The 16,513-nt window shown below is 30.2% G+C and overlaps 1 protein-coding gene across 1 annotated transcript in view; it reads right to left on the bottom strand.

The window, feature by feature from the left end:
- The window catches only part of LOC139491112 (nucleolar pre-ribosomal-associated protein 1-like), a 51,487-nt gene that overhangs the window by 27,381 nt on the left and 7,593 nt on the right, over window positions 1–16,513 (bottom strand). The window contains exons 9-16 of the mRNA XM_071278484.1: window positions 7,864–8,001; window positions 7,038–7,211; window positions 6,221–6,317; window positions 5,134–5,387; window positions 4,496–4,597; window positions 3,325–3,577; window positions 953–1,034; window positions 10–77 (exon numbers count right to left, since the gene is read on the bottom strand). Of these exons, the coding sequence (XP_071134585.1) occupies window positions 10–77; window positions 953–1,034; window positions 3,325–3,577; window positions 4,496–4,597; window positions 5,134–5,387; window positions 6,221–6,317; window positions 7,038–7,211; window positions 7,864–8,001 (1,168 nt within the window). The remainder of the gene's footprint in view (window positions 1–9; window positions 78–952; window positions 1,035–3,324; window positions 3,578–4,495; window positions 4,598–5,133; window positions 5,388–6,220; window positions 6,318–7,037; window positions 7,212–7,863; window positions 8,002–16,513) is intronic.

Below are 16,513 nucleotides of genomic sequence, written 5' to 3'. Positions count from 1 at the left end.
TTTTATTACCTTGTGACTGGTGATCTTTGTGACCCAACAGGTCATAAGAAACTATGATTAGAGGGCTGAATGGGAACCTGAAATGAAAATATGTGACATATTTTTATACTTTATTTTTCCAATCACATTTTTTAAATTCCATAAAAGAAAGGCAAAAAAAAAATGGATTATCAACATTTCCTCTGTAACCAATTTTAAACCATTTGAACAGCATTGATTTATTTCAGTTGTATAAAAATGTTATGCAAGGGGGAGAATGGTTGATTTGCAAGTTTTTTTTAAAACCATACATGATACCCTGATGTAAATTTCACAAAGATTTGACAAGAATGGTAGATCTAGCGCTGAAAATGCCCTTTGGGCCAGGTGAGCTAAAAAATAAAGAACACATTTTTTTTCTACCTTTCCCCCTTAAGATAATCAGTTTTTTTAATGTGTTTGTGAATAAGGCATTTGGTCACATACGTACAAGCACATTGTATTACTTCACGTTTTATTTTTATTTACGGTTAGAAACATGCATACAATTTTACGCATTAATTTATCTTAACTGTTTTTATTTTTTTAAACTCCAATCAGCATTTTGAACTGCTAATCATGACTGAGAAGGAATTATTTTGACTAATTATTGCAAACAAATTTAGTCTGGCATTTAATGACATGTTTCTCTTACAATATTTACTTACAATGTATAGGGAAAGAAATTTAAGGGTCTACAAGCTTTATAGTAAAATATAATTATAAAATACTAGGACATCACAAGCATATTAATGGAATGTGGCTTTTATTGATGTTCTTCATCTTGACAGTTCTTGAAAAGTCAACAAAACTAGCATCCACCTCATTGTTCCTCTTTGATAACTTTTTATAGAAGCCAACACAAACCAAGGAACATAGAGGAGTAACTAATTAAGAATATGCACATATAAAATATATATTTAATATATAGTACCTGATTTGATTCAGTACAGGATCATCTTCTTCAATGTCTGTATTCTGTTCATTAATATCTTCTTCTTCCATCTCTAACAGAGCTGGAATTACAGAGAAAATATGTGTTATCTTGAATTGAGAAACTTGGGAATAAGTAGTTTTGTTTGTGTTTGCCTCTGAGGGAAAGAGAAACTTGAGAGGCCTTGGATGTCTGCTGAATTTACTTTGAGGGAAAGAAGACAACAGCATACCTATAATTATGAATATGTGAATGTGAAAGCAAAATGTTACACAGGTTTCTATATTGTTTTGTGGATTTGTGTCTATGTGTGAATCAGGGATTTAATGTTCAACACTAAACTAATTTTCTTTAGGCTCTGGTGAAGAATTAATTTAATCATTAAATCAGATGTTCATGGAAAATCAATTGTATGAAGAAAATAGAGTAATAGACAGATATCTTTCAAGAATCATTACTGAACTCAATTAAAGCTGACTGCTCTGGAGATATAAACACTGACAGGGAATATTCCCTATGAAGATCCAGAAATATATATGATCTGGGTCGAATCAGGGATGGGGTCGATTACTTTAAAATGTAATCGATTAAATTACAATTACTTTGCTAATAAAATGTAATCGATTACATTACAATTACACCATATTTTATATGTAATCGATTACATTAGATTACTTTTCTTTAAAGTAATCATGATTGCTTTAGATTACTTATGATTACATTGTATATTGCAATAACAAAGTTTTTTTATAACTTTTTATCCTCACAAAAAAGCTAATTTTGGTGATTTTTGTAAAGCCTTAATTTATTCATCTTATTTAAAAGAATTAAGACAAGTACAGTGTAACATGTGGATTTGATAAAATAGCTATAGACAAGTGTCATTTCTCTATGTACATGATGTAAAAGATATAACTTGATTTTTTTCTACAAATTTTAACCAACTCCCCAATTAACAAAAAACTTGAACAAATAAGGAAAAATTAATTAAGTATACTTTTATTGTCTGTTGGGACATAATTGACACATCCATGAATGTTTTTACAGGTGTTAATCACTACTTCCTAATTTTTAACAAACAATAGGTGAGCTTGGGTATTAAAATTGTATTGTCTTTATAACAATATCAATAAAGTTAAAAGTGCTTGATTGTCATTATTTCTTTGAAAATTTTTAATTTTTAATCTAATTAATAGAATTATTGTCAGGTGAAAGCACAAAACAGCTTTGTAACTTGGAAAGTATATATATTTCTCTTTGAATTAAGAAACAGTTTAGAGTAATAAAAGATATTTTGTATTGATGAAACTTCTGACATCACCTATTGTTTACTATGCATATTGTTTGTAATATTATGTCATATGTATATACTGAACATGTACTTGTTTATACTGATGAGCCGTTAGACTCAAAGTTAATAAAGAATAAAAATTAGAAAGCACATATTATACACAAATTCATGGAAAACTAAAAAAAATCAATAAATGAAATCTGGTTTTAACTTCCATTTTGAATAAAGTGGGCTCATTTATTTATGTCGACCATCAAAGTCAAATAGGAACTAAATGTTTTCTACATTTGAATTTCAATGTAGTTATGTAAAAATATTGGGTAAACTTTTATGAGATTAGAGTTAATATCAGAAGTTTTCAATCAAAGAAAATAAATGCTTTCAAGGCATATTCTTGTATCATAAGAGCTCAATCTCACACAGGAATATTGGAGAGGCAATTTTCTTTAGTAAACTGTTAACAAAATAAAACACTTGGTTATACAAACTTGTTATACAATTTATCACATTTAACAAGGTCCCATCATTGGGAATACTAGTTTCATGATTTTTCATTCAAGCTTTACATTTTCTTCTTGTATATCATAAATTATTTTCAAATATATACAAGATTTGTAATCAGCAAGTAATCATATGAATGTAATCTTAAAGTAATCTAAAAGTAATCATGATTACACCTGTTTTTTGCCATGTAATCGATTACATTACGATTACATGTAATCAGAAATTGCATGATTACTGATTACATAGGATTACACTGCAAAATGTAATCGATTACAGCTGATTACGATTACTGATTACGATTACCCCATGTCTGGGTCGAATAGAAATCGACCTTATGCAAGTGTATGTAAATAGGTTGAGTATAAGACTTACATGTAGATTGATTTTGGAACATTCATATGCGAAAAAATGAAAAAATAAAAGATGAAGTTTGGTCCGTTTTGTAGCATTCTATTAACAATTCAACTTGCAAACAGTCCCAGACCGAAACAGGTTATCTAATGTATTGATGTTGATTTGCATAAGGTCGATTTCTATCCAAATGCAGCTCTTATAATACTGACAAAATACAACCTACCATCAATATTACTATCAGTGGTCCCTATACTCAGTGTATCAACATCAGCCCCTGAGGATTCTAAACTCATTCCCTCGGATACATAATCATTGACTTTGTCACTATAGGGGTATGGGTTACTGACATATGTTGTGAAGACTTTGGACAGGAACTTAGTTAGCTCATCTGTTTCACATTCATGTCTGGTGTAATGTCTGATCCACAGGGAAAGCTCGTCTTTGTTGAAATCAAACAGTCCAGTGCTGATGAGAAGCTGAAATAACATATGCAAATGCAGGTCATTATTATGAGATAAATCAGAACACTTTAGAAATGTATCTAAAACCTTGCAAAGCTCTACAGAATATAGCAAATATTCGTATTCTATCTGTCGGTCTGTTTTCCTCTCCCTATGAATAAATATTATTATTGCTATTTTACGAATTTTTCCTTTGATCTTGTTGACTGATAATTTCCTTTCTCAGCGGAGTCAAGTAATATGATAGATACATGTACTAAGTTGGCACATGTCGTTTCTAATAAAATTGACATGAAAGTGAAAAGTTGTCATAGGTAAAATAGCATTAATATGATTATCGTTGGTCATCTCAACTCGATTGCTTTTCTCACTTTGCCCGTACCGGCTGAAGCGAGAAAATATATCTTGTTGAGATGATCAACGATAATCTATAAATCTTAATTTACTTTTTATCTGAAATCTAACTAAAACAGGAACTCGATTTGTTTTTTAAATATAATTTCATGAACTAAAAATGCTTTGAAAAAATAAGCAAAAAAAATCTGTTATAAAAGTTTTGACTTGTCAGATTGCCACAAAGCACAAAGTATATATTACCTACCTAATTAAATAAAACAATAATTAAATCAAATCATATAACAGGTGAAAAAACAATACAAAAGAACCTGATTTTCCTATCTATTATCTATACCGAGAAAAGAATTTCTGGCACTATCAATTAACAAATTAGCAAAGCTAAATATCATGCTGCAAGTATCAGTGAGTTATATTTTTGGTGTGCTTAGTGTCAATTTGATGAGTCAATCATTTTTTAGAGTTTGTTCTTATGTGCTGATAATTGTCAAACTTAAGAAAGGTTTAAATTATTGTCTAGCTATCTATTATTACCATGATAACCAATCAAGTACTGAATATATCTTATAACAAAAATACCTGACAAATGAGATGCTGTGTTGTTTTGACAAGCTGTGTTTTATTTCTAACTTTCTTCACCATTGACAATAATAGATACATCAAAGTATGACCTTCCTGACTCTGTAAAAAAATAAAATTGGCATATAATTTTTCAAAATTAGCAACTGATAATTATAAATTTGTCATTATAAAATTCATGTATTCTTGTATAAATCTTATGTGTAATAAATAATTTCTCAGGAAGTAATATTCAGGGAGAGCAAATCTGTTTATCGATATTGTGGTTCAATATAATATATATCAATCCTCAAATTAAAGGTGAATGGTTATGATTACATTTTCAAAGTTATATACAGCATGTACAGCTTTCATGAGATATAAAAAACCAGCACAATGATTTATTTTAACACTAATAATTTGACTGTTGGAAATTGAATTTTATGATGACACTAGAGATTGTAAGCTTTAAGAATACTGGCAGCAATTTATCTTTCTTATTACTGAGAACTAGAGAAGTAAACAGACTTTATCACAGTATTGACAGGTATTGGAAGTTATTTTTAACATAATTCAAAAACTAAAACCACATTGATCAATGAACTATATTTGACCCTTTATTCATATATATGGACTCCATAATCAACTTTTTGTCTCACCTCCTTGACCCAAGGTAACTTCCTAGAATCAGCTCCAGACAACAACTTGAGAAGATACAATTGTGGTAAATACTCATCCAAATCTTTCTGGTCTTCAGATTGAACATGCTGTTCTGTCAAATATCTCACTCCCTCCATTATTTTACTAATATTGGCTGGATTGTCTGTCAGACAGGATGGAAAAACTTCTTGGTAAAGGGAGAGAACTTGTTCAAGTCTGATCATATGACTGGGTTCAGAAATTGCTGGCATTTCTGTAAAAAAATATTATCATACTTTCAGACTTGTTTGTTTTATAAATATTTCTATTTCCGTTGTTAGGGTCTTGACATGTGACCTTTTGACATTAAACATTGCTTTCATTATTATCTGGATAAAATCAATGGTGTTTACTTTGTCTCCAAAACGTCTTATCCAGTTATAATTTTCTTCCATTCCAATCAATTTCCCTAATTTCTGCTTTTTACTCAGGAAAACAAATATAAATTAAAATTTAAATAAATGATAAATAATTCGAGGCTAGGTTATGTCAAAATAATTTTTTATTTTTTCTCATGATCATCTTCTGTACATCAAATTACAAGTCTGATGTTTGTTATTTCTGCAGGTCAATGGGAGACAACTGCATACTGTAAACCAACTTATTTTCGCGGATACTTTATTTCGCGTTCTACCCTTTCTTAACCACTTCGCGGCTATTTTATTTCGCGATTTTCTTATTTACTTGAAGGAAAGATCTATGTTTTACATGTTCGCGACGATTTATATTCGCGTTATTTTTCTACTCGCAAAAGTCGCGAAAATAAATCGCTCGCGAAAATAAGTTGGTTTACAGTAAATCTCATAATTTTTTAATCACATTTACATTTTTGCAAAAACAAATATTAGTTTATATGAGATTGTGAAACAAAATAAAATGAGATAGTGTTTTATAGAGACTATACTTAAGAATAGGGTATTCTTCAAATATCTTAATCCGCCAAAACAATTAAATTGTGAAAAATATTGAAATAATTAATGACTAAAGAGTAGTTTCTTTTTTCCCAAATATTTGTAGCTATTTTGAATTTGCAAATCCACCACAAACCTAATGAAGCCTCCTCTTCCGACTTTGGTTCTTTGTCTTTCATCTGTGTGACAAGTTTATCCCAACACTGGAACAATGATGGCACATCTGGTATAGCCTAAATATCAAAATACAATTAAAATTAAAAACTGTTTTATGAAATATTTCATTCCACTATGTATACATATATAAAACAGTGATTCACAATATTCAAAGAAAGTAAAATACAAGGACATTGTCTGAAATAAATACCACATATTGCTACAAGTAAAACTGAATACGATTTTGACTAATGTTAATTTCCACATGATGAGTATGATAAGTTTTCCAAAGAAGGTAAAAAACCATATGACTGTTAATTGTGTTTTGGCCTAAATATGCCTAAACAAAGCTATTGTAACTTGAACTATCTTACATCAAACAGGCATATGAACACATATAAATTGTACTGCATTCCCTCAGAGATTTTCATTAAATGGCACAATTTTATTGACAGTTAAAAGCTCCATATGTAATGTCTGTGTTTTATATTATGCAGACTTAAAATAAAGCTTATCTATATTTTATTAGACAATCTGCATTCAAACTTAGCTGGTTTTTTCAACTGTTTTACATTTGTTATTTTGAGGCCTTTTATAGCTGGCTATGTGGAATGGATTTTACTCATTGCAGAAGGCTGTATGGTGATCAAAAGTTGTTAGTTTCTATGTCATTTGGTCTCTTGTGGATTGTCTCATTGGAAATTCAATCATACCACATCTTTCTAAATATCTTCATATTGTCATCCTTATGTCTGTAAGTTGTATACTTTTGTTAATTATTCAGAAAATGTTAATACCTTAGAAATATCTTCCTTTACTCCCTCAATTATATTCTTCCAATCTTCCTGACTGTATAAAGACATTAAGGTTGATCCAGAGGGACCAGACAGAAGTTTGAGTAGTGCTGAAAGCCTCTGTAGAACTATCTTTAGAAAATCCAGTACGACGTGTCTGACTGCTAAATCCTTATGCTGAAGACGAAAAATAATATAAAAAAAGCTTAGATAAATGATATTGGTACCTTGTCAGGTCACTATGGAGATGCATCACCTGTTTACAAAAAAATCTTAAAAAGCTTTTGTTTCTTTTTAATTGTGAATGTTCACAGAGTTAGGTTTGTATCTTGAATAATGGTATTTCCCTTGTCCTGGTATGTCACTTTTATTGAACTTTCTTTCTCAATCTTTTTTTTTTGGTGAATTTTCTTTTTTTATAGGGATTTAATATTTTATAATCTATCCCAAAGATACAAGTAAAATATCAGATTTGAAGTTTGTTTTTGTTTTTGTTTTTTAATTTTTTTTTACTTAAAGATATGCTCTTTTTTCTTCTTGTAGGCTTTACACAAATAGACTTTCTAGATTAAATTCTAACATACAGCTTGCTGTTCTGACAGTTTCAGACATTATCTTCATTGTAGAATATTACAGCATAAAAAAATAACCATCAGTGTTTATTTTGTTACAACAAAGTTGAGTAAATTGCTTGCTAGGTGAACCATAAATTCATTTTTTTTTAACTATCTATCAAAAAAGCATAGCATACAAAATTAAAGTTGTTATACCAATGGTTTTACTTTTTTATCGATGGCCAACATGCTTATGGTAGGCAGAATGTTCTTACCTTTAATCCTTGAATTACCGAATGAAATATCTGTGATGGTGGGAGGAGTGTCGTCAGCAGAACTCTCATCATTTTTCTGACAGGCATTACCTCCCTTATCTTTGTCAAACTAAAATTCTCAGGCTGGCAACTATAAATCTATTTACAAAATAAAACAGTTTTTGTAAAACTAATGCAATTATAATAAATAGTTGATCAAAATTAAGGTTATTTAATCTTTAAAACAAGAATGTGTCCTCAGTACACGAATGCCCCACTCGCACTATCATTTTCTATGTTCAGTGGACCGTGAAATTGGGGTAAAATCTCTAATTTGGCATTAAAATTAGAAAGATCATATCATAGGGAACATGTGTACCAAGTTTGAAGTCGATTGGACTTCAACTTCATCAAAAACTACCTCGACCAAAAACTTTAACCTGAAGCGGGACAGACGGACGGACGGACGGACGGACGAACGGACGGACGGACGCACAGACCAGAAAACATAATGCCCCTCTACTATCGTAGGTGGGGCATAAAAAGAAAGTGGTTTGAAACATCAATAAAAACAAGGATGTGTCCTATAAGTACATGGATGCCCCACTCGCACTATCATTTTATATGAATTTGGTTAAATATACTTACCATGAAAATACATTTATATTATATAGAATATGTTTGCTTTCACAACATGTTCTCATCGCAATTAACTAGGTGATTAAAAATTACATCCATGAGATGTACTCACCTACGTCATAGTTCACCTGTGTAACATACACTAGCTTTAGTTTTAATTTTTGCGTTCAAGAGAACGCATGTTTCTCGTCGGCAAGGATTTTTAACAGTTTACTGTTGAAAATCCTTATGTTTTATAAAAGACATTATTTGTTTTCGGAATATCGGTATACGATTAATTTAATGTGAATCAGAATACAGCGCTTCTGCCAAGTTTCTGATATGCACGTTTTCGTCATTTTTACAGCTTACGAGTCTGGAAATACGACGACATAGAAAATGACCTTTGTTTAGCCGCCATTTTCAAACATTAAATCGGTTCCGAGGAAAGGCAGAATTTAGCTGTCAAAATCGGACATGTTACGTGAGTGCTACGTTTTTAAAAAGATATATTTTTAAACGGATGTTTATTTTTTTTTTTCACGCTCAGCTGACCGGATTTTTCACTGCATTAGAGCAATGCTACGAAACGGGTCGAGTGTAAAGTTTGGATAAAGTCGATTGTTTACAATTTGCAGTCTGTACACAAGACTGTGTAAACACATCACTATATTAAAATCAGAATTGGTATTTTGACCAGATCTGATTGTTTTTCATGTGGAAAACGTCTGTATGGGAGCGTATACCACTATTGTCACTAGAACCTCAATTGGTTCGATTGTTTACAATTTTCAGTCTGTTACGTGTACACCTGGTACACGAGACTGTGTAAACACATAACTATTAAATCAGAATAGGTATTTTGACCAGATCTGATTATTTTAATGTGGATAACGTCCGTATGGGAGCGTATACCACTATTGTGACTAGAACCTCAATTGGTTCAATAAATTTCAATCAGAAAAGGGAATCTGCCCATTTCTGATTGTTTTATTTGGAAAACGTTCCATACAGGGAGCGTAGACCAACAGTGATACTGTTTTAACAGTTGATAAATACATCACAATCAGAATAGGGATTTTGCCCACAACTGATGATGTTTTTTTTGGTTAACCTTCCATTCAGGGAACATAAACCATATTTATTGAAAATAAAACGTGCTCAATGGATCACTATAGACTTAAAATAGAATAGGGATTTTGCCCAAGTCTATTTGATTAATGTTGACATGTTTCATACAGGAAACATAGAAACTAGAACAACATGCATGATTTAGAATCTATAAGTTGCATTCATTCTAATAAAATACAGATTTGATATCTTACATAAAATTAAATCATAACTATTTATTGATTGCACATTGATATTTATGGAGCATAGAATTGCACGTGGATGATTGTTGCAAATAAAATAAATTAGAATCAGACTAGTGAATTTAAGTCCAGGTCTATCTGACTTTTCTAGACATCCTTCCACCCAGGGAACATTATGTCTACTTTTATTATATTTTAAAACAACACAAGCATAGCTAATATTTGGTTGCACATTGTTTTTGTGATGAACCAACAGTTTAGTCAATTAACATATGTGCTCATATTGAAAATATATTGAACAAGTGTCTGGAATAGTCAAGACAGATATTAAAGACACTAAAATGATACATTGTTATCTAGTACAATACAAATGTGATTGTAGTTTAAGCATACCAATACATACTTCTTTTAAATATGTCCAGTTTAAATCAGGACAGTAATTCTAGAAGCCTGAAATATTTTTCCAGAACAGCAAATTGCTGTAAATATTTAATTATTTTTTTACTGATAAATAATTCTCCAATGATCTAACAGACATGGAGACAGTAAGAATGGAGCACTGTTTTAAATACAGTTGATAGCTTGTGACAACTCTTTTTACTAATATTAAATTTCATGGTCAGTTTACTTATGACAAGAAGAACATGAATATTATAAGTATGAACTGCTATAACCAATTGTTTGTTTTTGTCGGCAGTAAGGAAACAAAGGCTTTTATATGTTTTTATGTAAACATTAGATTGTCTATTGAATAAAGAGTTTAGGGGATGCCATGATGCATTTCACAAAGACTCATTCAAGGTAATAGCTTATATATTGATTACATAATTCAGAGTGTACATTGCCAATGCATTTATTAAATATAATATGTACTAATTCTGTTTTGTTTTGAGTACACAAAAAAGAGGTGATAACGTAAGACTTAAGAGACTATCTTACCCTCACTATATGGGAATCACTGTCAAATTATACATATATCTTCCAATCATGAAAGCAAAAGGAGTTTGGATGTTCTTTTTAAGATAGAAAATTATGCCTTAATTTACATCTTAAGTTTTCTAAGCAATGCCAACAGATGGGCAAGTTTTCTGCTATAAGGATTCATTCATTGGGTCTGTTTTATTCTTAATGTGAGATTGGTAGAACCCAACAGTTTATGCAATGGCTACACATTGTTTTTTTCTAGAGTTAAATATTGATTCAGAATTCTGAAGTATAGAGGACTCAAATATGCTGATTTATAGAAACAAGATTATCATTAATTTAGATCTTGTAAAAAAATTAGTACCAGGTGCTCAGCAGGGCGCAGCTTTATACGACCGCAGAGGTCGAACCCTGAACAGTTGGGGCAAGTATGGACAAAACATTCAAGCGTGATACAGCTCTGAATTTGGATTGTGATCAAATTTTTGACATTACATGGTTTTTTTTACACAAAACAAATGTCAAGATTTTACAAATCAATTAAAGATTTCTTCTTATTTAAATCTAAAATTAAATAGTTGACACAGCATAGGTTTCTGACACATAATGAATGTGGTCTAATGAACTTAAAAGTTTTTTTTTGCCTTTGAGCAATTCACTATGCTGTTGAATATTAATCCTCTCAAAAAAATGTTTGAAGAAATTTTCTTTTTATTTATGAAATCTGAAATGAGAAAAATTTAAACCCCCCCCCCCTTTTTTCACATCCCCGTTTCCCTTTTTCCAAAACTGATATCAATTCAAATTTCTAATGGAGTTTGCAACAATAACTACTCTTTTAAATACATCATAAAATATTAAAATGTAAAATAAAGTGCTTGTTATCACTGAATGGTAAAGATTGGTTGGTAGTAAAAGTGAATATACATTGTTTATTGTATAAAACAATAAAAAAAACTTCATCAGCAACATTTTATATTGGCAAATAAAAATAGAAAATGACATCATAGTCATGTCTGGCAAATTTCCAACATACATTATCTAAAACATTTTAGATAAGATAAGGAAAAAAAGCTTCATCAGCAACATTTTATATTGGCAAATTTCCAATGAAGTTATTTACATAAAGTTATTGGCAAATAAAAATAGAAAATGACATCATAGTCATGTCTGGCAAATTTCCAACATATATTATCAACTACTATTCTATACAAAGAAAGATAACTCCAATTGAAAATTAATTGCTATTGCACAATATTGTGCAATTAGATATTTCTTGCTATTGTGCAATACTGTGCAATTGAAAATTTCTTGCTATTGCACAATACTTGATATGGAATCCTGATTTGGATCAACTTGAAAACTGGGCCCATAATCAAAAATCAAAGTACATATTTAGATAAAGCATATCAAATAAGCCCAAGAATTTAATTTTTGTTAAAATCAAACTTAGTTTAATTTTGGACCCTTTGGACCTTAATGTAGACCAATTTGAAAACTGGACCAAAAATTAAGAATCTACATACACAGTTAGATTTGGCATATCAAAGAACCCATTTATTCAATTTTTGATGAAATCAAACAAAGTTTAATTTTGGACCCCCATTTGGACCAACTTGAAAACTAGGCCAATAATTAAAAATCTAAGTACATTTTTAAATTCAGCATATCAAAGAACCCCAAGGATTCAATTTTTGTTAAAATCAAACTAAGTTTAATTTTGGACCCTTTGGACCTTAATGTAGACCAATTTGAAAACGGGACCAAAAATTAAGAATCTATATACATAGTTAGATTCGGCATATCAAAGAACCCCAATTATTCAATTTTTGATGAAATCACACAAAGTTCAATTTTGGACCCTTTGGGCCCCTTATTCCTAAACTGTTAGGACCAAAACTCCCAAAATCAAACCCAACCTTCCTTTTATGGTCATAAACCTTGTGTTTAAATTTCATAGATTTCTATTTACTTATACTAAAGTTATGGTGCAAAAACCAAAAAAAATGCTTATTTGGGCCCCTTTTTGGCCCCTAATTCATAAACTGTTGTGACCTCAACTCCAAAAATCAATCCCAACCTTCCTTTTGTGGTCATAAACCTTGTGCTAAAATTTCATTGATTTCTATTTACTTATACTAAAGTTATTGTGCGAAAACCAAGAATAATGCTTATTTGGGCCCTTTTTTGGCCCTTAATTCCTAAACTGTTGGAACCAAAACCCCCAAAATCAATCCCAACCTTCCTTTTGTGGTCATAAACCTTGTGTCAAAATTTCATAGATTTCTATTAACTTAAACTAAAGTTATAGTGCGAAAACCAAGAAAATGCTTATTTGGGCCCTTTTTGGCCCCTAATTCCTAAAATGTTGGGACCAAAACTCCCAAAATCAATACCAACCTTCCTTTTGTGGTCATAAACCTTGTGTTAAAATTTCATAGATTTCCATTCACTTTTACTAAAGTTAGAGTGCGAAAACTAAAAGTTTTCGGACGCCGGACGACGACGACGACGACGACGACGACGACGACGACGCAGACGCCAACGTGATAGCAATATACGACGAAAAATTTTTCAAATTTTGCGGTCGTATAAAAATATTGGTAAATAAATAAATAAGATTAAAGCATTGTGGATGCAGGATTTATTTAAAATGCTAGACATGGTCTAGGAAATTGAAGTAGTTCTCAAGATTTGAAACTATCTATTATACAGCTCTTTATATAAACCTTTTATTAGTCAGTCTTTACGAGATGCAGAAAAAAAAAAGAAGAGTTTTTTTTTTGGAGTAACACATGATGTACCAATATAAACATATACTGTAATATATATACTTTTCAATTGGTTCTCAAATTTTAGCACCAGTGTAGAAGCAGTTAATCTAACAGCAAAATGTAGGAAAAGCAATTTATTTAAAAGACTGATTAATAGTTAGCAAATAGCTTTCAATAGTCTAAGAATAGTACATGGAAGTAAAATATAGTATGATAATTCCATGATTATATCAAATCAAATGCGAGACATTTTCTTAACATTATACCTAAATATTAAAATGTCACTGTTTATTTTTTATTTTTGCTCATTATAAGCATAAAGTTACAAAAATCTAGTCTGGTCAAAGTCAAGTTGTGTATTATCTATATGCAGGAAGGTTTTCCGAATGCATGTGATTTTAACCTCGGAATTGATGGTAATTATTCACTTTTCAATTTCCATATTACCTTATTCACTTTTCAATTTCCATATTACCAGCCAGAATAATATAAATATATAGCATAGAGTTAGTATCTTATGCAAGAATATGCTACACAAAATTGAAATGTGTTTATTTTAAACAATTACTTTGAATTTTGATTCAATTTTGTTTTGAAAGATGTGATTATTTAAATCACATTAATTTTGTTTTTGCCAAATCTGGGGACAAATGCAAAATTCTTCTGAGTGACTAAGTTAACCACATGACTGGGTTGAAGTCACAAAATACTACCAAAAGCTGTTTGGTTGATATATATTGAATCATATCAGAATGTATAGGATTCAGATGAGGTGAACCAAGACAGAAATAAAATGAGCATTTTTGATAGTGAAACGATTTCTGAAATAACTAAGAACACTTAAGGATACTGCAAGTTAGTACAAGTGTTTTCCATATTGCCAAACAAGTGTTTTTCTTTAAATACAACTATTGAACTATATTTGACAAGTTGCATTTTAGTATTTCTGATAGCGAAATAATTTCTGAAATTAATATAAACAATTATCAAGAGCAACATACAAGAGTTGTTCATTATGTCAAATTTTTGTTTTCTTTAAATTTGGAACTGTACATGGCAAGATATTCTAGAAAGTTAACCGTTGTCAAATGTTAATTAGAAATATCAAAACATTTTATTTTAGACAGATTTTTCATAGCTGGAGAAAATCATCTGTTAGCATTCTTTTTGGACTTATAAGGACAACAATCATGGCTTTAATTCAGCTCAACATCCAAATGTTCTGTGGAAGCAGTATATCAATGGAAACATGTATACTGAAACTTTTCCACTGATTTGTCCATTTCTGTATTTTTACACTGGAGTAGTCCAATACAAAACAAAAATATTGGTCATGGTTGAAATGGTAGAAATTGTATTCAAAGGTTCTACCACTCATAGAAATTTTATCAGATTTTTTAAATTTAGTCAGTTTAGAGAATTGTCATTATACAATAGTACAAGACTTCTCTTGATGAAAATATTTAATTCTAAATCTATAAAATATTAAAAGTAGTATATCTAGCAGAGAAGCAAATTCTCAGGGACTATAACTTTAAAAAAGTTTAAAGATTAATCCAGATTTAGCATAATCATGAAACAACTTTGGTTTGAGTCTTTAATAAACTTTGATTGTATTAAGGACACCTATTTACAAAGTATATTTTAATTGATTATAATTCTTTAATTAAGTAGAAAAAAATTTATTTCCAAAGATGTGATATTGATCAGGTTATCAAAAGATGACAGCAATCATATATTCTGTTATTATATTAACATAGAGAAAACAATGGAAAGTTAAAGAAAGGTAATAATGTTTCCAAATAAACTTAAGTTTCAAAGTGGAAAGTAATGAAATTAAGGTTGGATTAGTTCTTGTCGATTTGTACAAGCAACAAGAACAACCTATTCAGAAATAAATGCTTATTTACTGTTGCATAAATATTACAACACATTTAGCTCATAATGAAGGAGCTTTAATATAATTATTTCTATACTGACCTGCAGATTATTTATTCATCAGATATAGAAAGATGGGGTATATATACATGTGAGTGCCATTGAGACAACTCTACATCAAGTCTATTAATTTTGCATACTTGTATTTATACAATCTGCAAAGTTTGCCATTGATACATATAGTTATGCAGCATAGCTTCATTGTATAATAAATTCAGTAATTTCGGTTTTTACTAATATGTATCCGTATTTACAAAATTTAATGGAGTTACTTTTTAAAAAATTTCACATAATTTTTTATATGTTGAAATTGTATGTGTGTGAGAGAATTTATCCTCCACCAAATGAAATACTGCTTGTTAATCAGTAAATATTCTATATAATATAAATGTATTTTCATGGTAAGTATATTTAACCAAATTCATATAAAATGGTAATTTTTGAAATCTCAAGAAGAGATTTTATATGAATTTATAGGGTTAAATATACTTACCACAATCCACCACCACCCCTGGAATAAATTCAGTTTTTTTGTTCACTTAATTGAAATTATTCAATTAAACGACAAATTAAAACTAAAGCTAGTGTATGTTACACAGGTGAACTATGACGTAGGTGAGTACATCTCATGGATGTAATTTTTAATCACCTAGTTAATTGCGATGAGAACATGTTGTGAAAGCAAACATATTCTATATAATATAAATGTATTTTCATGGTAAGTATATTTAACCCTATAAATTCATATAAAATCTCTTCTTGAGATTTCAAAAATTACCATTTTCTATGTTCAGTGGACCGTGAAATTAGGGTAAAAACTCTCATTTGGCATAAAAATTAGAAAGATCATATCATAGCAAATGTGTACTAAATTTCAAGTTGATTGGACGTCAACTTCATCAAAAACTACCTTGACCAAAAACTTTAACCTGAAGTGAGACGAACAGACAGACTAACGAACGAGTTCACAGACCAGAAAACATAACACCCCTCTACTATCGTAAGTGGGGCATAACATGTTTCATCTTCTAATAAAAAAATATAATACAAACTTAATATTTCTTTTATTTGGCTTCAATTACATTATTTGTACAGTTAAACTCA

The sequence above is a fragment of the Mytilus edulis genome, chromosome 10 (genome assembly GCF_963676685.1).
Source record: "Mytilus edulis chromosome 10, xbMytEdul2.2, whole genome shotgun sequence".
In the NCBI taxonomy this organism is placed as follows: Eukaryota; Metazoa; Mollusca; class Bivalvia; order Mytilida; family Mytilidae; genus Mytilus; species Mytilus edulis.
The sequence above is the reverse complement of the archived record's forward strand: the minus strand, read 5'-3'. Positions and strand labels throughout refer to the sequence as shown.